The 26,513-nt window shown below is 54.0% G+C and overlaps 1 protein-coding gene across 3 annotated transcripts in view; it reads right to left on the minus strand.

Moving 5' to 3' along the window:
- LOC135920000 (cell adhesion molecule DSCAML1-like) overlaps positions 1-26,513 on the minus strand; it is a 148,543-nt gene that overhangs the window by 64,615 nt on the left and 57,415 nt on the right. Inside the window, exon 2 of one of the 3 annotated variants that reach the window (XM_065454055.1) lies at positions 24,727-24,787. The exons of the other annotated variants lie outside the window; for them this stretch is intronic. Coding sequence (XP_065310127.1) covers positions 24,727-24,787 — 61 coding nt within the window. The remainder of the gene's footprint in view (positions 1-24,726; positions 24,788-26,513) is intronic. 3 annotated transcript variants of the gene reach the window in all.

Raw genomic sequence — 26,513 nt, forward strand, 5'->3', positions numbered from 1 at the left:
CAAAAAGGCTACGCTGTATAACTTTATTATACGCAGTTTCAGAAACAACCGACAAGACCAACTTACGTTCGTAAAAAAAAAAAGAAAAAAAAGAAAGAAAGAAAGAAAGAAAGAAAGAAAGAAAGAAAGAAAGAAAGAAAGAAAGAAAGAAAGAAAGAAAGAAAGAAAAAGAAAGAAATATGTTAGCGCCACTGCGTACGCGTTATTTTGAGTCTCTTATCTCTAAATCTCCCTAATGTCGCACGGGGAAATCAAGCCTACAATGGGGCAGCCTGTAGATATTGGGACGGCCTGTCAAGACACCCTCCCCCATTCGATTAGCCGATCACACCATACCGACCGAAAGGGGTTTCGTCTCAAATACATCCCCCTCCGCACTGCGCGTGATTGCATTTAAAACTGCGGCTGACAAATAGAAGGAGAAGACATCCTATTCTGGTTCTCCTGAAAATTTCAGAAGGAGAGAAAAACCACGGCGATAAAGCATACACTACACAGCACACGCAGGCGTGCAGCGCCGTACGTGAGTCGCTCGTCCCAGTTGCCTCCATAGGTGCCAGCCCAAAACCGCGAATATTATTTGCTCTTCCATTGTGCGCCCCCCCTCCCTGTCTCTTCTGTCTGAGATGCGACGCACGCTCGGTCCAACTCACGCCCGTCTGCTAGCGGACGAGTCTTTCCCGGAACCGCGTGTCTTCTTCTTCCTTTGTTGTGCTGCTTGCGCGAGCCGCCCGCACGCTCTCGTTCTTGCTCTTTTTTTCTGCTTTTTATTTCTTCCTGTCTTTCTACTGTTTTCTTTTTTTTTTTCATTCCGTCCATTATTGCGCCTGCGCGGCCCATTCCGCGCGCACGATTGGACGATACGTCCCTCCGCCGCGAGCTCGTGATGTGACGCCCCATCCAGCAGAACCAGAAGGCCACGGCGGAACCTCCCCCCCCGCCTCGATCGTCTCAATACTGCGGCACCTCGTCCTAGGCGCACGAGGCGCGTCGGCGCGCGTTCGATGCGATTGGCGTCGCCCGTGTAACGTCGGAGCGCGGAGGGGGGGACGAAGCGCGCACCAGAGGAACAACCGCTCTGATCCGGAGAAAAGAAAAAAAAAACACGAACTAAGATGCATCGGAACGGGGCTAGTAGGGTTGCGACGGCGGCAAAATCGAAAAGCGTGCATTCTGTGCCGGAGAGCGATTGAGACAAACGCCGAGCGAGCGCAATCCATCGATTTCTGCGCCGTCCTCCGCTGCGGGGTCCCGCAGAGCGATCGAGCACTGTGTACTTCGTTACATCATCATCATCATCAGCAGCAGCAGCAGCAGCAGCAGCAGCAGCAGCAGCAGCAGCAGCCTGGTTATGCCCACTGCAGGGCAAAGGCCTCTCTCATACTTCTCCAACTGCCCCGGTCATGTACTAATTGTGGCCATGTTGTACCTGCAAACTTCTTAATCTCATTCGCCCACCTAACTTTCTGCCGCCCTCGTTTAGGGTAAATACGTATGACTTGCGTATAGGGCTAAATTTCGGGGGACGGAAGAAAAATAGACAAATCTGTATAGCCTTATCACTTCTTTCGAATAATCCGGCGATAACACGAATATGAAACCTGCATCTTGTGAACCGCATTGACACCTTCGCTGCTCAATCAGAAACAGAAAACTGTTGAGCCTTTTTCATTTTTTTCTTTTCTAAGCCTCTCGTGAAGTGCACCACCGGGCCCCAAATCCGCAAATACAATCGCACACGCATTTCGCTGTCATTTCGCGAGGATGAAAACAGTGAGCGGGCACCAAACTTCACAGAGAGGGTTTAGAGATGCACCAAAGAAAAAAAAAAAGCAAATAACAACCACGTGGCAGAAATGCAAAGAAGACACTCGCCCACGACTGCAAACACACGACAGACATCTTTTCGAAATACCCAAAGAACAAATAGAAAGAAAAAGAAATTGCCGAGTTGTGCAAAGTAAGACAGAGAGAAAGAAAGGAGGAGAGAGAGAACCAAACGTTTCTCGGGCAAACAGCGCGTGCACGCGCGGGCTGCAAAACGGTGAGGCGCGCGAGTCACGGAATTTCGGTAGCCGCTGGCGAGATGACCCCGTTGTGCAACGGCCATCTCACCACCGACACGACTAGTAGCGTCGCCAATGCTGGGAGGAACGAAAAACGACAATGCAAAGGAGAGAGGGGGAGAGAAGAAAGAGTAACGTAAAAGAAACGCAGAAACCGAAACGCACGCAGCGGCGACCGCGTACCGCCCACATTTCACGCCGCGCGTGATCACGATCCCCAAATTCCGACTGCCCGCTACAGGCAGAATGAAGTTTCGCTAGCCGAACGGTAACACCATGCCTACACCCCAACTCTCCGCTCGCGCCGCATTCGCATCTTCCCGCGCGTCTCCGCCCAAGTCCTATATGTGCTGTCCTTACCCTGATACTTACATACAGTCGTCGTATATAGATTCCGTTGTCTCTCTGTTGACTTTTCCTTGTCGCACACAACAAAATCTTTTGTTGTGATGCACCCGAATATCACGCATACGAATTTTGCGTAGGATGCACACACAAACACACGCTGTGGTTTTCCTCGCCGAGGGTTCGTACAGGACTCGCTTATCACGCCCGCGCCCGCGTTGCAAGTTGGAAGCGAAGTGTGCATATATACACCTGTACACTACAGAGTGTATACACACCCACCCGAAAAAAAGCGTGGATTGGGGACCGACTGCGCGACCCCGTTCCCTGTCTCCTGTCGTTTCGCCGACTTGCTTCATCGCTCGAGTGACCCCGTAGCGCTTTGGTGCAGAACGAGCGGCCGATGCCGGGGAGGAGACGGCTCGTAACGACCACCAGTGTATATTATACGATTCGCGAACCGACCAATACGTGTAGTTCCAAGTCTAGGGAGTATACGCATGTAATGCGATGGTTGGTCCGCCCCGTTTTGGCTTATCTTTATTTTTCTACGCTCGTATGCAGAGAGTCGTTGGCCGCCGACGAGAAACGGAGGCCGAAGAGCAGCTACTTATATATATACACACGCGGTTAATGACTTCATCTTCGTTGTGTACTACATCGCCTGCAATTAAGGAGCGCTGTATCTACTTTGTTTCCCACGTTAGCGCACACGCGTGCCGGACGATCAGCCAGACGTGGTGCACCCTTTGTCAAAAAAGTCTCAGAGGACACACCTCGTGCGACCGCGCCGATGATGCACGCTGCTGGGTCATGCCGCGAGGGGGAGCGCCGTTATACACCGCCTAGAGTTACTGTATATGCTACCGTACCTGCGGTAGCACATACAGTAACTCTAACACCACCGTTCGCAGCGCCTTACGAGAGCATCGAAGGGTGACGTCGAGAATTCTTCACGCGCTTCGGAAAAGAAGATATCGACTGAACGTCCATAACGTCCCAAGGTTTGTTCTTTTGTGTTGTGCTTTTTTTTTTTTTGACGCCACAGAGCAAAAGACCAGGCCCGAGAGATGAGCTTTATAGATCGGAGACGGGGTTGAGCTGCGGGTTAATTCTCGACAACACATCCGCGGTTCGTTGTAGCGTGCACCTAAACCTAAGTATGTATGCGAGGGCTTTTTTGCGTTCGGCCTCCAGAAGCCTTGACTGCGGCCGGGAGTCGAACCCGGGAACCTATAGCATTCGGCAGCATAACAGCAGTCGTCCGCACAACCATTGCAGCGGGTCATTCAAAAGCACAGCAGCTTGCGCGAGATGTGCAACAGGAGCGCGCCAAACTATGAGCTCTGGTCGTTTAGAAGAAAAACCAACGGAAACCTTGCGACAGAGTCGATAATGAATGATCATGTTCTATTAACGGGTTTTCACCAGGTTTTCACTATAGGCAAAATGTATATCCTGCTGATAACGTTTTTTGGTTAGGCGCAATAAGGGCAGCATATATATTTTTCTGGCAAAGTTGTACGTGTCCAAATGATGCTCTTTCCAGCACTCGTGGGTACTACAAAAGGAGCAGTTGTTAAACGGCATTTTCGCGGTACAACGGCGACGCTTCAAAGAGTGCGGGTCAACAGAGGTATAATAGTAATAATAATGATAATAAAAAAAGCCCAGCGGAACGTCAAATGTCGGTGGCAATCGCAAAGCTTTTCTTTCCGTTTTCGACTTACTATACGTACGCATTACCGGCGTGATCGTTTCTTTTAAACTGTATACACGAGCCAAGCCTGAATAACTTCAGGAAAAGCGACGGAGGTTGGGGTTGGGGGGGGGGGGGGGGGGGGCACATCGGAGACCGCGATGAAGAGCCAAAAAAGAAGGAAGATATATATATATATATATATGTATATATATTAAAGAACGCACTTCCGGCCGGCGCAGTGTGACTCCCGATGGGTAAAGGTCCCGGTTAAATACACTCCGAGCGCCCGGTTCGCGCAGGTCAGGGCGGAAGTTGACACTCTCGAACCCACAAAAGGCATATACTATAAGCTGAAAGAAGTCACGTCTGCGGGGAGGCTAGCACAGGGAACAATGAACGGCACGAAAGAGTGACACTGAAGAAGGTTTAAAGAAAAAAAAAAGAGAATCCTTCCCTCCCCCTATAGAGCTCAAGACGAGGAAAGAATAACAATTAACGTTATAAACTGCTAAGCGCCATCTACATATATGCTAATGTCACAACGAGCATCGCCAGCGACATAGTGCGCTTGGTGGCCGTATCGAACATGGCCGACACGAAGCAAATGCATGGCAAGGTAAAAAAACAAAAAAGGGAAAAAGAAAAGAAACGGCGAGAAGCCACGTGCAGAAGGCTCATTGAGGCATAAATTCGTGACAGATGCTACACAGAATTAGATATATACGTTCCCGGCACACCTTAGGAGATACTCAGTCAAGCCGTTTCCGTCAGCCTTGCGTGCGCTTCCGCAGTCGTACATCCTCGACAAACCGCACGCATCCTTATTCGATACATCATTAGCTAATCGGTGCCCCGGACGTGAGAGCTACGCCCAGTAAGCGCGCACGCATCCCTCAAAACACACACACACACACACACACACACACACACACACACACACACACACACACACAAGGCCAAGGCTCGAGCGACGGAGGCGCGCATGGAAGGTCCCTGTCACCGGTCGCCGCGGGAGGGAGGCGGCCAGACGAACGCCTCTGCGCAAGCACGGCCTGGCCACAGCTACGGCTACGGCTACAGCATACAGCTACAACAGCCGGGCCGAGGCACGGCGGCGACGTGACTCGCGCGCAAGCAGCAGCCGTTTCATAAATATGCATCGACGGCGCGCCGGTAAAACGCCCCGGCCAGAAGAAAGGGGTGGTGGCGCGGCCGGCGTCCACACCGGCCGAGCCTGCAGACGCTGCATGCAGCGGCGGGCAGGCGAGGTTTGGCCGGCATAAAAGTAAAGGCCAAAAGCAAACAGCGGCCGACCGGCGCGCGCGGAAGTCAATGCGCGTAATGACCGATGGCGACTAGTGGCGGCGCGAGCTCGCTGCTCCGAACGCGCGCTTGCGTAACGCGCCGTATTATTCCGCCACTCTTCCTTCTCCTCTATGTGCCTCCTCCCGCCTGCCACCCCTCATCGGCAATCTTAGCAATCTTCGCAAGACCCGGAATACACGTCTAGCCATTTCTGAACGGCTCGTCTCTTGTATATATGATCTTTCTTTTCCCCGCACCGCGCGCGAACCAGCCGAGGAACAAGTTCTCTTCGTCTACCCTTCCGCTGCGTCGTTTCTCGTTTGCATTATGGCCCCCGTTCCTCCCTTCGCGGGTCGCGCCCACGTCAGCCGCCTGAATGTACACGTATACCGATAACCAAACTCATCGCGGCTGCGCATATTACACGTATATACATTTTCATCAACTTTCTTAGAGCCTATACATTCGTCAGTCTATATATACTGCCGCCGCGATTCGAGACACCACCACAAACTTCGCCAACGGAAAAGCACGATCCGTGATGAAGAAAGAAACTGTCCCGAGCAAGAGCGAGACAACGTCCTAACTGCCAACAAGACTTTCGATCCGTATACAAACGCGGCTCGCGGGTCGGCTTCGTAGGACGCATGCAAACCGTCCGGAGACGGCAACGCAAAACGAAACCGCGCATCACGCGACGGCTTCGATGCTCTTGTTGCCGCGGTGTTATTAACCAGCGCCGGACGTCCGATGTTGGACAAGGCCGACGAAACGAACGCTCGAATAACCAGTTGCCGGCCGCGCGACGACTCAGACGGGCCGCGTCGTATGTGCATGCGGAGAATGCATGATGCACCCCCGCCCTATGTATGTAATGCAGTATATAAAGCGGTGCGCCAGCGCGCGTCTATCGACAATGGCGCCATTCAGGGATCCAGTTCCTACAGATCGATTCTTCTCCTTATGGAGAACGATTACGGCGCGATTACAGGGGGGGACGCAAGCCAAACACGGCGCGGCGCACAGGAAGTGAGGGAGAGCCAATCGCGCATGAAGAGACGGAGCGCGCGGCTATGCAAAGCGCTCTGCAAAACTGATGCAACGATGATCGCGGAGGATGCACGTCGAGGCGGCATCGAGCGGTGAGGCCGGCCCTGGTCGTTTCGTCTGTCTCTCGGTGGGATGCAATTTCCGAGAAAAAAGGGGGGCTTACGTCACTCCCCTCTTGTAGCGTTCGATAGAACCCACATAAGAAGGATACATGATTTCTTATTTTTTATTCCCTCCCCTAGCCCCGCGGATCAATTTAATGGTATGCTATAACCGCAGTGCATCGCTTCTGACGAGTTCATGCTCTTGAAATGATACCCGTAGCCGAAATCAAGGGTCCACGAGGTCGGCCTGTCAAGCCGCTTTCAGTCGCCGCAGAAATACAAAACGAGCTTTGCAAAATGCATTTTCGATGCGATGCTGCCTAGCGACATCATTTGCTTACATTTACTTTCTATACACGCCTCAATCCCTGGGTTCTGTTTCCACTTGAACGAGATGAACAACCCTTTCTTGACTGCTGCTCGCGTGTACAAAGCGCGCATGTCGATGCGTTGCTGTAGTGCTTACGAGCAGATGCTCACGCGGGGTCACAACGGTCCATGAAGGCTTTGTCGCAACGCCCAGTGAGCTCTCGTTGGAAAGGTGTCCAAACACCTCGACACAACTCATTTGGTTCCCAACCTGTTCAATTTTTTTGCAACCGACGTTAGGTTTCGGTTGATTCCTCGCAATTCCCCGCACGCCGTTTGATTGGCTTCTTTTCTTTTTTTTTTTTTCATCGAAGGAAAACAAAACGGAGAGAAGTTTCCTTCGCGATTTGCCGAAGGAAAGCAAAACGAACAGAAGTTCCCTTCGCGACCGATCAACCGGCATGTCCTTGATTTCGCTACTGAGACGCAGCAGGCGTGCAGCGCCGAAAACAGCTCGGCGCACCGACGCCCCGCTTCGCGCATGTCGCCCTCGTAGGAGGCCGCCCGTGACCCGCGATGCTTCGGAACTTCGCGGACTGTACAGCCCGTTCCCCGAGCAGACAGCATGCGAAAGCGTTTTGCGTCACGACGTGCGGTAGCGTAGCCGCGCACGGTGTGGCGGTCGCAGGGGGTCCCCCCGCCTGTAGTCCACAGACCAGACACACGCGGTCTATGTCTTCTTCCGGACGCGTCGCTCCCGATCGGCCCCGAGGCGTGTCGGTCTCGGCGCCGCGGGCACAATGGCACCACCGGACCGACACGGGACGACGCCTCCGACCCCTCCAACCTCCACTGCCTCCCCCCCCCCTCCGAATCCCGCGACCTCCTCGCTAATGGGCCGCCTAATTAATTCCGAAGATGTCGTCGAGCGCACCAACCTTCTTTTCTGCTTCCCGCTTCCTCCAATGACCGCCACCGCTGGTTCGCAACCGACAGCGTAGGTATTAACGACAAGAGAGCGAGAGAGAGAGAGAGAAACCTCCTCTTCCTCTCGCCCCCAGCATTCACTCGCCCTCGACACATCGCTCGGTATACCGTCAATCTTCTCCGGAACCGAAGATGAGCGCGTCCGTTATTATACATACACGCGAGGTGTGCGGCGGCGCAGTGCCATCAATCAAACGCTCTCTGCCGCTCAATGATGTTTTCGATGTTTAATTTTTCTTTCCTCGGTCTTTCCTGTTCGAAGCAGGTCCTTCCTCGCGTCCCGGATTTATGGCCGCTCACGGACCGCGTCGGCACAGGCAGCACTCGTTGTCTGCGTGTGTGTATATATTCTCAGAGCTGCAGCTGCATGCTGTTGGTTAAGTTGCGAAACGGCGGGTGGTCGACGTCTAACTAAACCACACTGCACTCCATCAAGGTGCGACTCAAAGGCTCAAGGAATCGCACGTACTATGCACGTCCAGGGCTACACCGAGTATGCATACCGCATGTATATACGAGCTTTGCGATATGTCTCCCTGCGCAGCATAGAGCTTTCCCGGTCTGTGAGAGACGACGATGGAAAAGGTTCTTGTGTCTCGTGAAGTTTTCTAAAGGACGAATAAATAATTGCAAACAACGGCGAACCGCTTGCAGTCTGCACCTCGTTCTGCATGTCTTGCTAGAATTTATACTTCCTTCTGCGTGTGTATGTATCCGTGGCAATAATTCCGTGGCAATGCCACAGAATTATACCGCTGACAAGTTGACATCTCAATGTCCTACTTTCTTCACAATAAAGTTCGCCGCTATATATAATATAGCGCTAATAGGTGAGGAGTTTGCAGTAGAAATGTACGGTTCCTCTCGCACTCGAACTTCGCTTTAGAAATCGCTATCCCGATACCCTTAAGGGACGAAGAGCTGGTGAATTTGGTTAGTTTGACTGGCATCACTATAGACTCTGGGGACGTTGACCGCAGCTACCGACAGCACAACGAAAGAAAGGCAGGATTGGGGGGGTGGCAGTATGCGGCGCTCTTTCGTCGCATCATTGGACGCTGAGGAGGGAGGACGAGACGGGTTCAATCGGGAACCCTCCTCTCCAGTCGCTATTGTGACGACCGCGCGGGGAGCAGCGCGCCACTGATTCGGAGACAATCGGAGTTCCCCTGCAGCTCATCAACGCCGCCGAACTCTCCCACCATCACACGCCAGCGCTGGCGCCGCGTGCGACAGATTGCAGCACACACTCTCCGACGGCGACCCGGAGCAGCGGGAAGAGAGCACTCGGTACGACACGCGGAAGTGCCGCAATGAAAGTGGCTGCCGCCCTCCATGAGGATACAACACATGCTGCTGCTCTCTCTCTCTCTCTCTCTCTCAATCGCTCCTTGATGCGGCGGCGATCCGCACCGGATGTGAGAGACAACGGCGCGTTCAGAGTGGACATGTTATATAACGCCGCACGGGCAATAGCGGCAAAGTAACGACGTCTCTACATACGCGCTGTACGTGCCTCGTGCAGGAATGAACGAGCGCATGGTAGCGGGGCGAGGCGAAATGCAAGCGACGAAGGGGCTCTTTGCACGCTCGCCCGCAAGGGGCCGTGCGACTGTCGGCAAACTAACACGCAACGGCGAATTCTGTAGCGATCTAACCTCACCGGCGTCGCATTCGCACGGTAGTAATTACAGCTTGTTAGAACTGCGCTCGGAAACAGTGCCAAGCAGTCCGTTTAGCCTTTCTTTACGATGTTTTTTTTTTCTTCTTAACGCGACGAAAAGTCCGCGGTTTGCGTGCACTCGGTGTTGCGAATGGCGACGAAGCCAACGTAATATTTGCATTCGCACACTCTGTAACGCGAACTGCACGTGTATACATATGACAAGAGCGGATCGGGAATCGGCGCGCGGATCTGCAGCTGCTCTGCTTCCTGAGGCGAGCGGAGGAGTCTCCCCCTTATTAGTGTCATCCGCTAGCTTCTCGGGCTTGAATGGGTCGCAGCACGCAACACCTATATGCGCTGCGCGGGTCCCTTGAGCAAGACTGTCACGCACCGCTGCGTGCGACCGAACTAAGCCAGCGACAACGCTGTTCACACCAGTTACCTGCTTGTATCGCCCCTTAAGACGGCGTAAGAGCCGGCCAGCCCTACAATGCGACGACACCGAGAGACAGCGGCGAGTCGGCGTACGGGCGAAACAAAAGGAGCGGCGCGAGCAATGCGAGTCGCGCAGCCGAAGCCGGGCGGACAACGCACGCGGAATAACTATAGCGGCACAGTTTCGCAACGGCTCGCCGGACTGGCGTCGGTCAGAACGACGAACTCATAATCAAGCGAGGACGCTCCGCGGGGAGGTGCTCCCCGCTCAGCGCTGGCACGCGATCGACAGCGCCGAGGAGACCGAGGAGAGGAGCTGGCCGGACTGCTCGCAACACTGCTGCAGCAACATGAAAGAGTCGGGCCGCGAACACTGGTGTCAAGATAGAACAAAGAAGGAACTCGCGCAGTGGCAAAGCTGCTGTGTCTTAAGCAGGCCTGCCGCGACGTAAGAGTGCATGCGTAGGCGTGTCGCCTCCATGTCGGTCAGACTAGTCGCGTTCGACGCAGCCCCCCGCGCGGGACAGATTAGAAACGAGCTCGGCCGGCGCGCGAGGAAGAAGAGAGGAGAGAATAAAAGCCGGCTGCTCTTCTTCACGCCGCAGGAACAAAGCGCATCCGGTGTGTATGACAGCACACGCACACACACATACGCTGTCGTGGTGTCCTCTCCCCCACATGTCGAAGCCGTCCCTCTCTCACACTATACGCGTAAACAACGAACTGTCCCGCTAGCACAGTCGACGACGAACGCCGCGTGGCGCTGCTGTTGCCGGCGTTGTTGATGATCGCGACAACTCAGGCGAGACCAACGGCGGTGAGGGCGGCTCTTGCGAGGTCATCAGCGAGACGCCGGAGTGTAGGGGGAAAGAGTGGCTGAAAAGGTGCTCGCTACGAGATACCTGTATGCTTCTTTTCTCTGAGCGTCTCTCGAGAAGACCTGCCTGAAAAATTGCTTCGGAGACGAATATGAAAGCGCGGATAACGAACGGACGTGAGCATACGGCGCGAGCGCCCCACCCCCCCCCCCCCCGCCCGTGCGCTTGAAACCGCGTAGGTCTTGCGACGAGTTCGTGTGACTCGCCAGCTCAGTCTCAGCGTGCGCATAATGAAAGTCGGCGCTAAACGAGGCACGGCGAACTCCGCACACAAAGAGAGAAAATCATTAGGGGAACGGGTCGCCGCGAAAGGAACAAAAAAAATGGCTGTGGCTTAGGTAAGGTTAAGCCCAGGATGCGAAGCATACTAGCCTTTATTTTAGTTGTTGAACCACTGTTTAGCCTGGTGAACTGCTGTTGCTTGGCTATATTTGGTTCGGCTAGACGAAGAAACAACTCATGCATTACTTCTTCGCCTTCAAGAGTGGAACGCGACAGCGTTCCCGTCGACCCGCCAAGGGGTGTAAGACAATGGGCTACAGGGCAGCGACTACGCGCCCCGCATTGGACGCGGTGAGCGTCGAGCAAAGCAGCGTTCGGCGCGGCAACGAAATGTGCGCCTGAGCAAGAGACGCACGCCTTAGAAACAGCGCGTTTCTAAGGCAACACCGCATTCACTAGAGGCGCTTTTGTACCGCTTTGAAGCGTTGTACTCGTGGCTCAGTGGTAGCGTCTCCGTCCCACACTCCGGAGACCCTGGTTCGATTCCCACCCAGCCCGTCTTGCAAGAGTTGAGCCAAAGCCACTTCTCCTCTGTCGTGACGTCACGGTGTCACGTGATTTCATGGTCACCGCCGCGCCTGAGGAGCTGGGTTGAGCCCTCGTAATATGCTTCGCATAAAAAAAAAAGAGCGCGAGTCGTTTGTATGCGCACGCGAAACAATCGCGGTGCCGGTTGCCTTGCGAGTCAAATCACGCGCTCGCACACATTTCGCTGCCAGGCGCAGCCACGAGCACCGCCGCACCAATTCGCCGCGGTGGCGACGTTCCCTGAAGATTTAACGGAAATCGCAAAATTCACAACGCCAACCATGCCGCCTAATGAAGTCGCCGCTTAACGCAGGGAAGCGTGATATACCTTCTCTGCACCTGTCCAGAAGTGGAACGCCTCTGCCATGCGGCAAGTGCAGGCGAGTGTATACCTCTCTGCGATTCTGTGAAGAGCACAGATCGAACGCTCTGAGGAAGCAGACAGGTATCACGGCCGTGGTTGGCATTCGTGGACGACGCGGACTTGCTTTCTTACTTGTAGCCTGCCTCATACTAATTGTGGGGCGCACGGGCAGAGCAAGCTTGTAATGCCGGCATAAAGTCACTTTAAGTGACAGACAAGGATGGGAGTAAAAAAAACAAGTCGACTCCACGAGAGCATGCAGTGTTTCCGTTGTCCGCCTGTGGTTCGGTTTCTTCTGTCCACGTATGTCACGTTACCTTCAGCATGAGAGCACACGTTGCGTGACAATTTCATTAAATCACTCAGTTACGCAACAAAAATACAGCTCCGTGACATTAAAAAGAAAGGAGGGGAGGGGACGGCGCCTTCCATCCATGGCTCCGTTACTTTTCGCAACTTTGTCAACGGATCCCGCCTTGGCAGGAATGCGGCGGCGTGCCAGATTCACTGCGACGAAACGTGTCCTTCTCAGTTGTCACCCGCCGCGTGTCCGCATGCAGTGATGCCACGCGAGAGCTCACGGTTTTCGTTACAGCCCCTCTGCGCGGCGCCGGCTCCTCGGGCGCACTTTCCCTCGCGCTTCAGACTCCGTGAAAGGAAGTCCCGTCGCACGCCGCTCTCTCTCAAGTGAAAACAGTAACTTACGCAAGACTGAAAGAATTCCAAAAGAATGAGCTTCGTAAAAGAGAGGGGGAGGGAGGGGGAGATGTCTTTTTTGCACACATTGAGAGAAAAACACACACTGGCTCCAAAGGAGCTGTGTCCTTTTGTTCGCGAGGCACGGAAGAAGCGCGACGCTTCGCGCGAGTCACACGTGAAGGTCGCATTTGCGACAACGACGTCGAGGAGGAACCGAGGCCTTCGCCGGCACGACGCGCGACACGGCAAGGAAAAAACGCGCGGTACAAATCGTGCCGTGGAGTTGGAACACACACAGGGACTCCGCCCATCACACCTTTCTCTTTCATAACACGCGCGTATGTACATTGAATCGACGGATACCTCTGCGTGTTTCCGGCGGCACGTTTCCGTAAGCTTAAAGGCAATTCTTGAAAAGTAATTGCTTGGAGAAACTCCACGATTTTGTGACCGCATAATAAGTCAACAGAAGAAAGCGATAGATATTAATGTAATAGGCTAAACCCAGCTTTGTCTCTCTCCTTTCTTTTTTTTTTTTCTTTAACGCGTCCTTGTCGTTTTGTTGCGACTTTCGCTTCACTAGTTCACTAGTCGACTTTCTCTCTCGCGCGCGCTTTTTTTTTTTAACACTTCGACTTCCTGACGTGCTTCGACAGTGCTTAAAGCAGCGGGTTCGTAAATACAATATTGTACAGCCCGCAATCTCAAAGCGTACAGCTGTAGGGTGACTAGGCTGGGTGAGGCTGGCCATAAAGGAAAAGTGTAACACACAAGCCTTAAGATTGTACTATAATGGTTCTGTTATGGTGGACTGCATTTGACGCGTATAAGCAGTAGGACTACAGGCAGTAAAATTAATACTCACAACAGCCGTGCCTGCAAAACAACTCGTGCAAATAAGACAACACGTACTACCGCTGGACAAAGCGTATCCTGGAAAAAAGGTACTGTCGGGTTAGCCGGTTTGTCATGGCTGATGCTCACTCCAAGCAAGACGATGATAAGGCGCATTTCTCAGCCCTGCCTACGCTGCGCCAATCATCACTGTTGCAAACTGGACAAATCGAACGAGGTACACCCCGCTTTTAACGGAGGTGCGAGGGACACCCTGGATCTATGGCTGTATAGGCTTTCCGCACGACCTCCCACACCGACGAGTCGATACGAGCAAATGTATAAAGGCTCGTTCGGTCTCTTCAAAGATGGAACAATAAATCACAAACGCCTAGAAAACGCTCCGTCCGCTGCGAGTCCCACATCTCCGCTAGGAAAAGAAACGGTACACACACACCCGCTGTGGCCTCTGACAAAACACGCACGAGCGCACCTCGATGACCCCCCGAGATACACAGCACAGAACCGCTGCTGCGGGTTGGGGGGCCATCGCACCGCCGGTCAGTATCACCCCGCTTGGCGGCGGTGGCGCCACCTTTCTGCGCTGCCGAGCATTATGCAGATATATCGGGAAAAAAAGCCTCCCACGCAGGTCACGGCTATCGCACCCCCCGCCCACACACATACACCCCGTTAGACAATTGAAAAAAAGAAAAGAAAGAAGAGCCGCGCGGACCAGACCTACGGGCGCGGTGCGAAGGCATGAAGAGAAAAAGAAGCCAGTCTCCGCCCGAGAACAAAGGGTGCCTCCTTAGCGGCTCGGGCTTAATGACTTCCTGCACATCCCCAATTGACAAAGGGTGTAATTAACCACTCGCTTACAGCACCGCCGCACCGGCTACACGATGCTAGTCGGTACACAGCGCGCGAAGCGTATTTTAGGCACACGCGTGCGTATGCTGTCCCGGTGACCGCGTTGATGGTTGATACGTGCGCCCAGGTGTAGCAGCTCACCTGTCGTCGCTGCATTTGTCCGCGGCAATACGAGGGTACGATCGCGAGCAAAAAGTCTGGAGGCCACCGACGGCGCAGCCTATAGGCGTGCACAGTGTGTACACGTGATACAGCCCGCGTGTGGGCGTCCGACCAATGCAGTGCAGCGACACATGTACACTGAAAGGATGTGCTAGAGAGAGCTCATTCTTGCTGATGCCGCGGCACCTTTAGCTTTCGCTCCCGATGGTATACACAGTGACGATTTAATCGCAGGACGCACTGCCTCTTCGTCAAGCTCGATATACAGGTCATTACATTATATTGCAGTGACTGCAGCCGTTGATGAATTGTGCGGTGGGGATTTCTTTTCGGTGCAACTCCTTGGTCTGCAATCAGTCTTTTCGGGAAGAAGGCAATACAGTTCCCCTTTCCCCGAGCATTAACAAACCAGCTCTGCGCGGCTAGGATTCGCAAAATTCTCCGATCGGTAACAGTGGCCCTTTCACTTTTTATCAAGGGTTCACCTGTCTCAAATGTAGGCGACTGGACGAGTTCGTACAGAGGTAGAAGAGGCGCACTACACTCTTCTCCCTGAACCTATCCACGTAAGGAGACGCGCATGAGAAAGATGAAAAGAAAGCAACTAGATATTCGTGAGGACAGAAGCCAATAACCCAAAGAACAAAGAAGAAGTAGAAGGGGAAGAAGAAGAAAGTTCTTATTTCTGTCCGAGATTGATAACCGAGAAGCAGGCGGCTACGCTGTGGCGGCCGTGATGTACTGAAATGATGTATGTGACCGCCTGCTTGAAGAAATAAACAAGCATTTAAGGCTCGCTGTTCCAACATACCTCGCACGGCGCGATGACCTGGGGTCGTACCTCGACAAGGCAACACGAAGGCGGAGCATGTACACCCTCGGAATGCAAACAGAACTTTCCTATACTCGTACACAATCGCTAAGTGCGGACAGCGGACGGATAAAACATGGCTTCCCACTCTCCTCTGCTTTGCTTCAGGCGAGCTTCTGAGCCACTCCTGAGCGTGCGCCATGCTCCGAGACCATTAACCGCCGCCGCGTCTGTTTATAACGACGTCGCTGACCGCTGAAGCGCGCATGCATTACGCATCCACTGGCGTGTATATCCACATGGCGAAGCGCAGCAAAGTTTTAAAGCCAAAGCCGAGAGAGGCGCGAACCAACAATGGAGATACGCACGGATGACGAGAACGTGCGCAAGCCCCGGTGCCCGCCCAGAAACGAGAAGGAAAAAAAAAAAGAAAAGCCTAGAGGAGATCACGATAGAAAGCACACAACCCAGCACCACTCCTAGCCGTCTAGGAGACCTGCGAAGGAAGACCTCGGCGCATTTTGCCACGCGATAGCCCGGAGTGAAGTCTCTGACCCGCACGGCCCCAGCTATAGTAGGCAGACGGGCAGGCAGGCAGGCAGGCAACCATGAGCCACGACGTCACGAAGACACAGAAAGAAGGCTCAAACGAGCGCTACGCACGCAACACCTCGCCAGGAACGCCACGTCCTCTCGCGATGAGCGTGCGCATCATGCTCCTCCCGCGGCTCCGCTGGCATCGCCGCAGCGCTTTTCGCACGCAGCACGCGACATCTTTCCCGACCGCGGAGCAACGGGCCTCAATCAAATTACGCAACGAAAACCGAGACAGCTCGCCGAGATCGCACCGAATGATAGTAGGGCCCACGCGAGCGCTCCGAGGCGTGAAAGAGATGGTGCGCCGGCTCTTCACCCCTATACGAACTCAGTCCCGAGTCCAAAGTTCATCACGGAGTTTGCCCTTCGACGCGCCTTTGTTTTGAGGCCTTATCCATTCGTCGGTGCCCGAGACCAAGCTGCCTAGCTTCGCGAAACACACAGAGGAAATTCGCCGTATAAGAAACGAGCTAGGAAATGCGAGTCTCCTTCGTGCGTGAGCGCAGAACAGTCGATATAAAGTACAAAGTAACGAATACAGAGACGAAGCCGCTTGAGAGTGGACAGCGTACGAGAAAAGACGGGTCGTTCCACTGAACGACGTCCCACGAACACGACAGATGAAGTCAGCAGAACGAAACGGGCGGGAGAGCGATGTGCCATGTATTCGGGTTATGGAGGTTGGTCACGCTAGACGCGCTCTCGCAAGACATAAGGAGCTAGAGCACAATAATCGATCGCGGCGACCGAAAGAAACCAAGAAACAGGAGGCTGAGGCAAAGAACGCAATTGAGTCATGACATCGACAATTAATGGCGATAGCATCGGGCTCGACGTTTACGGCTATACATGAGAAAGAACCGCGTCGCCGTTACATCCGGATTTCATCTCCCCACGCAAACTTCCTCCGTGCGAAGACCCCACCGAAGTAGACTTCTCGATTTCCTCCATAAGCTGCTCGCGCGGCAACGTCGAGCAGAAAACGAAAGTCACGGCAATATCAAACATCCAGGACCGGGAAAAAGGAAGAACAAATATGCAAGAAAGAGAGTTCGTCAAGTGCCAGGGCCGACTTCACACGGAGCGGACAGGGGCGGGCCTGCGGTTCGGCCATCGCCAAAAACACCGGTCAGTCGCCTCGGTCAGCGCTCAACTCGGCGAAAACGACCAGCGATTTCTTCTTCTGTCTCTCACTAACGAAGCGCTTCGCACTGTCTAGCAAAAGACGAGGCGCCAAGTCGCATATACACACACTCAAGTGAGGGAGCGCGCGAAAAAAAAAAAAAAAACGCCTGCGCAGAATGACGGCTCTTCTTCATATTCTCCTTCTCGCTCCTCCTTCCTGCCTTTGTTTCCGCGCGCCGCGTCGACCCGCGCGGGTAGGGTCAGGAGACAAAGGTCTCGGCTGTGTGCGTCGGCCGATGGTGCGCGGGGGGACAATCACCCGCTCAGAGGGGTCTTCTCCTCTGCTAGCCTTCCTTCCGCAGGGAGGTTGCCAAGGGCCCCGCGCGGCGCACAGCGAGCAGTGGCTCGTCGGACACTGCAGAGTGGCGACCGTGTTCTCGGGCAATTAGCAACGGCTCTCGGGACGCCGGTTGTCGAATTACGCTGCCCCGCCGAGCCACCTCCGCGCCGCTGCTGCCGTTGCTGCCGCTGGGCCGTCGTCCATGGGAAAAGCTCGCGGCTTGTGCTCGGGGAGGGAGGCTCTAGCCAGAGACGGGCCTGTGTGCGGCCCGGAGGCCCGCGCTTGTAGTACTTCGCTCGCGCCACATATATGAGTACGTACACACACACATATATATACATACATACGCACAGGGCGGCGCGCAGTAATCGGGGCGCCGCATTCGCCTAATTTGTTATATCAGATTGCCTCGGTATAGCGTTATGCGCATGCGCGCGCTTTAAACGGAACCTACCCCCCGAAAGGGGCCACGGCTCGTAATTGGCCGCCGAATGCATGCAGGGCTGCATGCGCACGGGTCGAGCGGCGCCCCTTGATTACAGCGTTTCACTGGCGGCGGCCCCGTTTCTCATCAGGAGCGACAGATGTCCCTGCCCTGCCTTCGAGGCAAGTCGGGTCGCCAAAGATGTCCTCAGAAAACTGGAGCACGCGCGCGAGTCCCGAGCCATTATTTCCCCTCCGAATGTCGAGAACGGTGCTTGAAGATGTATTTCAGAAAGCCGTAGAACTCGGTCTCCGGAGCGAGCGCCCGACGCAGACCTTTCGTCATCAGCCTGATGCTCGTCAATGCACGTTCCAGGAACAGGTGGTCAATTCACACGGGACGAAGCCCGAGAAGACACAAGGACTGACCAGTACCTGCGGCCTTATCTTAGCTTGTCCCGTAGAGAATGAAGCGCTGTCGTTATTCGAGGTATGAACTAGCCGGCGCGTCAGCGTCTACCCGTCTCCAAGGGCGGAATTCGTCGCAACGGGAGCTAGTATATAGGTTATTTCAATGCAGCACTGCCATACACTGCACCCTGAATGAGACCCCGAACCCGAATGAATCAATACGTGCTTGCTTCGCATGTTCCCTCGCTGTTCCGTGTTTTGTACACATCTTGTTAGGCGTCTTCCCTTCAGCGATGTATAGACGCTTGTTTCAAATTCGGATCGTTTGGTGACTCGCCCTTATCCTAAATTCTTTACATGTTCATGCGAGAGCGCACGCGGCAACGTTCCCCTTACGTTCACTCAACGTGAAGTATACAGGGTGACACGGTAGTCTTAGGGGGCCGGATCGCCTTCGAGTCACGTTGCGCGCTTTAATGCGTGCCACATGCGGCGCGTCCGGAAGAGGCAGTATGATACAGTTTGCCGCCAGACCACCCCTCTATATACAAGGCGTTGCTTGCCGCAACCACCGCCACTGCAGCCAAGCTTCCTCGTCCCACTTCCTCGATCCGCGCCTGCGAGTTCCGCAAGACCCGCGTCTGTCCGGAGGAAGGTATATACATACATACATACATCGTGGTCGTGCCGGCGCGAAAACGGGTGGGAAAGTTGCGCGCGCGCTCGAGCACTTGTAGCTCCTTAATTAGCGGCTGCCCGGCGAGCACAATTAGGCGCTCGACTTAGGGGAGGGAGACCGAGATCCTCCGGCGTTTCCTCCGCGGCCGTGCTCCGAATAACGGGGGGGGGGGGGGGGAAGCGCCCCTTTGTTCGACGATTTCCAAACACTTATCGACTCCGCGCGAGAGTCACACTCACTTCTTGACTGGCCAGCTCTCGCAATCTTCGGCCGCGTTGCCCTCCTTATGTCTTTCTGCTACACCGCTGAACCCCGCCCAGGGGGCCCCGTCGTAATGCGCTACGAGGCTCTAACGATTTCATGCTGAGAGATTGCCTAAAACCGCGTCGTGATCGCCATTATAAGAGTGCGGTTGTCTTTCAAGCTGGAGGCCGCGCTGTGTGTGTCTAGTTGAGAATTCGAAAAAATATATAGCGCGTACGTGGCCGGAAGCGCTAACCGAACCGGAAGTTCGTTACCGACCGGGAAACGCTGCCGGTATGTGAACACCCCCCCCACGTTCCGTACATTCAGTTCTTGAGAAACATGACCGCTGCCTTGTGCAACACGCGAGGCAAAATTACAGATACCGGCGGTCGTGCAACTTCTCCACCTCCACGAGGCGTTGCCGCCCCGTGCGGCGGCGAAGCCCCACACCAGAGACAGACGTCGCCGTTCCCAGTTTCGACTCTCTCGTGGGCCTCACACGTTTCTGGCAGCACATTGCGACGTCTATGAATGTTCCACAAAAGAAAGCCAGATCCGCGGCGGTAACGCTCTTTCCTTGCCACTTCCGCCGATTCCGCCCAACTATAACAGTTCAAAACATCCTGCAGCAACTCTGCGGTGGTCATAGGAGAGGCATCACCCACGTAGAAGGTGATATGCCCTGCACCGCCGCCACCTCAGCACCAGAGGCCGCCCAAGGCTTCGACGCTCCGCGGCCGACGTCGACACCGCGGAGTCCTCCGGGTGGTCTATAGCCGCGGCGTCCGCGGCACCGCTCGAGGGGGCCTCGAACGAGCCCACCTACCGCCGAGCTCAAATCGCGCCGTCGGCCCGCGTGCGGGCACCGCCGAGGAAGCGGCCGGCGGTGCGCAGCGGCTACAAGCGAGAGAGCAAACTACAGCGAGGCAGTGAGCCCGAGGGCTCTCATTAGACCGTCATCCGAAACCCTCGCCCAGGTAGGACAGTCACGGCTCGTCGTAGACGCCGGCGGGAAAAACCGCCGCGCCACACACGAGCCCACAGTCCCCCCCCCCCCTTTTTTTTTCCCCTACACACACCTCTCTCTCACTGGTGCCCGCGAGGAGGGAAAAAAAAGAGAGTAAGTGTGTGTATACAGGGCTCGGTACAGGGAGTGTACGGCTAGACGACGAGGTAGCATCATAGTAATCACGGCGTTCCACGGACATCGCAGCTCACCACCACACTGCAGGAGCGGGGAGCGCGGACTAGGCTGTGCTCTTCTGCAAACATGTACGGTTAAAAAATAAAGATAGAGGGAGTAAAAATGCGAGGAATGAGAAAGGGGAGGGATCGCAGCAAGCTGGGGAGAGAAGCAACGGAGCCGCGCCAGAGCAATTTGCTCTTCCGCTTTTTATCTTCTTTTCTCTCTTGTTTATTTTGTTTATTATTATTTTTCCCTCCTGCCCACCGAGCGTTCGGTGCCACTATTTTCTTTGCGTTCGCCTCTTCCTGGCAGAGAGCTGGGTTGGGCTCCGCCACGCGGCAGCCACCTCGCGGGCCCAGGATCCAAGAAAAGCGGCGATCAGGCGGCGGAAGAGGAGGTGGCCGAGCGAGGGGGGAGGGGAGGGAGTGCTTTGGGGGAGCCTGCAGGAGCAACCATGAGGGATATGGACATCAAAAAAGAAAGATGAAACAGAGAACGAGCAAAAGAAAGAGGAGAAACAAAAGAGGGCAATCAAGAAGAAGAAGCGTGATACACGACTCGCGAGAGGAGGACCGAGTAGCACGTCTTACACGGGAGAGAGGAATGGCGGGGAAGGGGAGAGACGACGACGCCCCGGCGCACTTAGATATTAAAGGACGCAAAACGATCGGAAGAAGAGGGAGAGAGAAACGAGAGAGGCGAGAGGCGGGTCGCTCGTAAGAAGCAATAAAACGAGGATGGAATTCGCAAATGAAAATGACGAGGAGGAGAGAAGGAAGGGCGAGGAGGAACGGATGAGGGAGGCTATTCCTAAGGGAAGAGTCCTCGGGAAAAAAAAGAAAAAAAAGGAACTATATAAGAAGACGGCAGAAAACAACTCGAAGAAAGCGATGAAGCCGTCGGATCGGAACGAGGCTCCGCGTAATACCATACGAGGGACACATCGAAGCATTTTGGGAGAACCTTGACCACGGCAACGCTCGTTTCTCCTCTCGCCTCTCTCCTTTTCGATTCCCCTCTCACCTCTTATCTATACTTCGGTCTGAGCGGGGCGCTTTGTTTTCCGTGCGGTTCCCCGGCTCGTCCTTCTCCTCTTCTTTTTCTTTTAAATGTTATCTCCAATCTCGGCGCCAGACGAGAGAGAGGGCGAATCAGCTGCCGCATGCACCCTCCTCGCAAGAACTCGGACCAGACGCACGGTGGAGAAAAAGAAAGAAAAATACGACATGCACGGCACCGTGGCGCGTTCATAAATGCGTGATGCGCAATCCCGATGCGGCTGTCAAGCACGAGAGAAAGCTTCCGAGCGGCGGCGCGCCTGTGTAGCTCCGCTCCACGGGCAAGCCGCAAGAACAGCGTTAGCGCAAGCGGAGGAAGCAGAAGCACCAACAAAAGCTACGCGACGCGCGCTGATGTTAACGCATCAAAGAAGCCAGGAAAGAGCGAAGCAGCAGTAGCTTCATAAACGCCGCTCACCGTATGTATATATATATATAATGGTCGATGCACGGGCCTGCGTGGTGTGTTCGACATAGGGGCTGTGAAACTGGTATAGGTCGTGAATGCACTTTCGCCGATGCATTATGGCGTTCGAAGAGATAAGATCGCTTATAGCGTCCGGCACAACGTAAACGAAAGAGAGAAGATGCGGTCGTTATGGCGCATAAAACGTGTTGTGTTAGAAAGCTATGTAGTCGCGCGGTCGCGCGCATGACCTAAATAAACGAGGCGAATTTGGCGCCAAGGTAAATAACTTCGCAGTATAAATTTCGATGCACGCGAATGTATCAGATTCTGTAGCATATTCCCTGCGTGATGCCGCAGTACACCATTGACTCGAACGGATACTCCATAGCCCACACGAAACTGCGCTCGGTGACATATATAGTAGTCTCCCTTAAGACGTTAATAGATAGTTTCGTTATGAGATCCTTTGAACTGCAACCACGTGCGGCATGTTACGTGCACGCAGCAATGTCCACTTCATCAACTGCAACAAGCTGCTCACGCAGACGTCACGATGAAAAGAAATGGAAACAATAAAATGCGTGCGCAATCGTAACCCTTGGGAGTCGCAACGACCATAACCGAACGCAATTGCGTTGAAACCACCGGGACATAATCCAATTATGTGGCCCGCATATTTTTTTACTAAATGTCGGCCGCAGGCTCACACGATAGGATTAAGCGAGCGCCCTGCCCCACCACGCACGTTTTCCTACTTTCCTTTTCGAGACTGCGCGGCGCTCGTACTTAATCTCGCGCATGCGTGCCAGATGATATGCGGGCGCTGTCCAGCTGTTCTCATGCAATCCCGCGCCTCTTCCTCGGCCGCCGGCCACTCCGCTGCCCCCGCCCACCGGTTCGCATCATATAGGAAGAAAGCTACAAATAAAAACAGAGCGACGGAAAGGAACGTCATCGTTAATTGAAGCCTGCCGCCTCGCCGACCGCCTGTATATACGACCGAGGCGTGCTTTGTCCGTTGCCGTGCAGCCCGTGATCGTGTTTCACCTATACACACAGGACAGGTCGCTTGCGGCAGCCGCTGGGGAAGCCGACGGTATAGGCCGTGTTCCTACAACATGCATGTTAAAAGACACTTCTCTTGTGCAAAAGTCTTACTTGAGGAAAACTAACAGATGTATATCCGGTGGAAACTTTGCGTACATATATTGAGCAGGGGCTGTGCACCGTGCAACGATTATTTTCGTCCCGTTCTTTTCGTTTCTCGCGATCCCGTCCCGCTGGGTGGCCAATCTCGGGCAATATATACGGGGGGGGGGGGGGGGGGGGGCAGGTTTCGTGCGAGATTTTCTTTCTTGTTTTCACCGCTGTATGGTTTATAATTGGAGCTCGGGAACAATCGGTTACGTGCTCGAAACTATACATGCACGCATGCGGTACGAGCGCGAGGTCATATACGCCACAGACCCCACGATGTCTCGAGACCCCCATTCCCGGTCCCGGCGATGGCGCCGTCGACGTCACGAGCGCGCAATGGTCACGCGGTCGAACGGCTGGCGCTCATCGCGTGCGCCATTGGACACCGCCGCCACGTTCGTTTGCCGCCGCGACGATGAGAAGAAGGCGCACAGCGTTCGCGTCTCGCGCGCTATACGGCGCCGGCGTGAGAACGGTGCGGCCCCGCGTGCACAGGTTGGTTATAGACGGCCGCGCGCGCCGCGGTTTAATGACGACTGTTTGTCTTTGGAGCGAGCAGCTCGCGGTGCTAGCGTGCGCAGACACTAAGTGCTGAGAGCAGACGCCGCCTTTTATTGAATAAATAAAACCGTGCCGCGCTATGGACTGCCGACGGGCGACCTAAGGTTTAACGGCCGCCTTGGAAGCATGTATGTAAGCAGTGTATGTACTTTGGAAGCACATATACAGCCAGCCGAGTAGTACTTGTTATTCGGCAACAAATACTTGGCAGCTTACAGACGCTTGGATTGTAAACTTTAAAAAAAAAGAAGGTAAAATGTAGTCACGGGTACAGAACTTCATTCGAGCAGCCCCGTTATACAGACGTCTACCAGATTGAAGGGAACATGTACGCATCAACTCACGGGACTCAACGTCACAATGTAAGTATATTACAGGCTAATGAGAGGTGCTCTGACGGAAGGCTCCGGAATAAGGTCGAACACGTGGGGGGGGGGGGTTCTATAAACGTAACTAATACGTGCACCAGCGTTCTTACGTTGCGCAACCACAGGAATGCGGCAGCCTCGGCCGGCAATCGAATCCGCGACCTCGTCATACCAGCTTCGCTTGCATATGACTTCCATGCGAATGGGTCGAGGCAGAAGTCGGGCTGACCCCGACCCGACCCGACCGCGTTTATATGTGAGTCTTCACTAAGCGGGAGGGGCGACTCAACCCACCCACGAGCGCTTTGGCCGAACTTGCCTCGACGCTCACTCGATCCGACCCGCCGGCGCTTACGTGAAACCTACGACCAAATTTCGACCCGATAAGTTCCCGACTCTATATGGCCCGTGTAAAGTAGCTGTACACAGCCTTTTGAGCCACAAATGCGCCGTCCCACTCCGCCGGCACTTCTTACCACCACGTGTCACCCGTTATTATCGCTTTACATTTATTTTTATCTGGACAGCCGAGATTTGTTCGTTGCGCGCACTCGGACACGCCCTGGTTGCGTAGTTAGTGTTGGTCGCGCAAAAGATGACACGTGTTCCTTCCTCCCCCACCTTTCTTTGTTTTCTTTTTTTTTTCGCCTTTCCTTCGTGACAGAACGACGCGTCAATGGAGGCGGACATGTGACGCCACTCATGCTTGAAAGGTGGACAGTTTACCTTGGAGCTGCAAAGTAACACGCCTCGCCGAAGCGGGAAGGGAAGCCTTGACAGTGCTTACCTGCAAAGACAGAAAAAAAAAATAAGGTAAGAAAACCGTTAATACCAAGACAGCAGCAGTAGGCGTTCGTATACGTACGCGATACGTAATTACGCCGCCGCCCATCTTGCAAACGCGGCGCAAGGAGCTGCTGTATACAGCTGCGACGAGTTTGTCAGGACTGAACCTACAATTAGCGCCTTCCCATTTCGCCCCGCGCGCGTCGGAGGCACGAAGAAACAGGTACGCGGGCATGTAGAACGAGAGACAACCGCTTCGCTGCAGACTGGGAACAAGGGGTTATATGCAGCATTTACGGGTACACTGATTGCCACCTCGAGGAAAAAGAACGCTATACCGTGAAAATCGTTTCTCAGAACAAATGGGAAGGCGAACGAGAAACAGATAACGTTGAATCGTCTCGCCCGTATTGCAGTTCGCCGGTTGGACAGCCGTTCGAAGCTGTCCCCTCGCTTTCCAGCGCGGTCGAGAAAGACTGAGGAACGCCGGCCGTCTAATTTAACTGGGACAGTTGGCGCGACAAGTTTGCGGGGTTCGGGTTCAGCGAGAAAGCCGAATTTCAGTTAGGTTTCGTAGCTAGCATGCAGCCAGTAAAACAGTATATGCACTACAATACGTTGATCACGGATACACTGTAAGGAAAGGGTAGCAAATCTGCAATCCGTGGCTCGGAAAACGTTCAGCTTTTTTCTCACATACCGCATATACAGTAAACTTTCGGCGCTTGCTTTTGACGCCGGAGCGCCTTCGAGAAGCCGTAGTGGCTATAAACACAGACACCACACAAGACTGTTGAATTACTCTAAATGTCCAGAAAGAAAGCTAATTGTTACACATCAACACGCCAGATTCTAACCAACTCATCACGGGTAATCATTGCTTGAATACCAACTTTGTGTTCCTTTTCGTATTTCTTAACTGTAAGTATGCAGGTGTGACAGTGCGTATAAGGATTCTCTTTCTCGGATTCATGTGTTATCGTCCGTCTCGCCGATTGGCCGATCTCGGCGACAAGAGCCCTCTTGGTAACCAACGACGAAGGGCAAAAAGCACGTAAAATGAAAACAACAGTCGCAAAATACGGCCTTCGCACACTACATTTGTTCTTATCGTGTGCTTATCAAAACGAGTGTTCATTGTATTATTTGAGAACACGTGCAGAAACACGCGCTGTTATCGATATTGAGCTGTTCATCAGGCGTTTGCGGTAGCGTTCATTACGCATCGAAGACCTCTAAGCAGAAGAAGCATGCACACGGCCTATAGCTATGAGCATCGCCGAGGGGCGATGTTTTCCGTTGCTTACACGTCATCGTCCGGCAACAAGAATCTCGATCAGACATCGCGGACACGTTCGAAGTCACCCGCACACCAGACCGAGCTCACTGGCTTTCTACACACAATCGCATCCAATGGCGGTATATTCACTCCCTATCACAGTTATCCGCCAGTATAACGCTCGCACCCAGCATTTACAAATGGTCATCGCCGTGGACAGACATATATCCAGGCCACTTGGCCTAGTAATTACAAGTGACGCCCGATATGTGGCGCTGCTGATATCCCCCTCCCCTGCCCCCTCCCTAACACCAAGCACCTCTCCCCACCTGCAACTCACCACTCCGCACAGTATATATGTAGCCCATGACGGGAGACGCGAGTTCATGCTGGCATCCCGCTGGCAGGAATAAAGAAGAGGGAGAGGACGAAGCCAGCCGCGCCCTGA

This window comes from Dermacentor albipictus, chromosome 4, assembly GCF_038994185.2.
Source record: "Dermacentor albipictus isolate Rhodes 1998 colony chromosome 4, USDA_Dalb.pri_finalv2, whole genome shotgun sequence".
Classification (NCBI taxonomy): Eukaryota; Metazoa; Arthropoda; class Arachnida; order Ixodida; family Ixodidae; genus Dermacentor; species Dermacentor albipictus.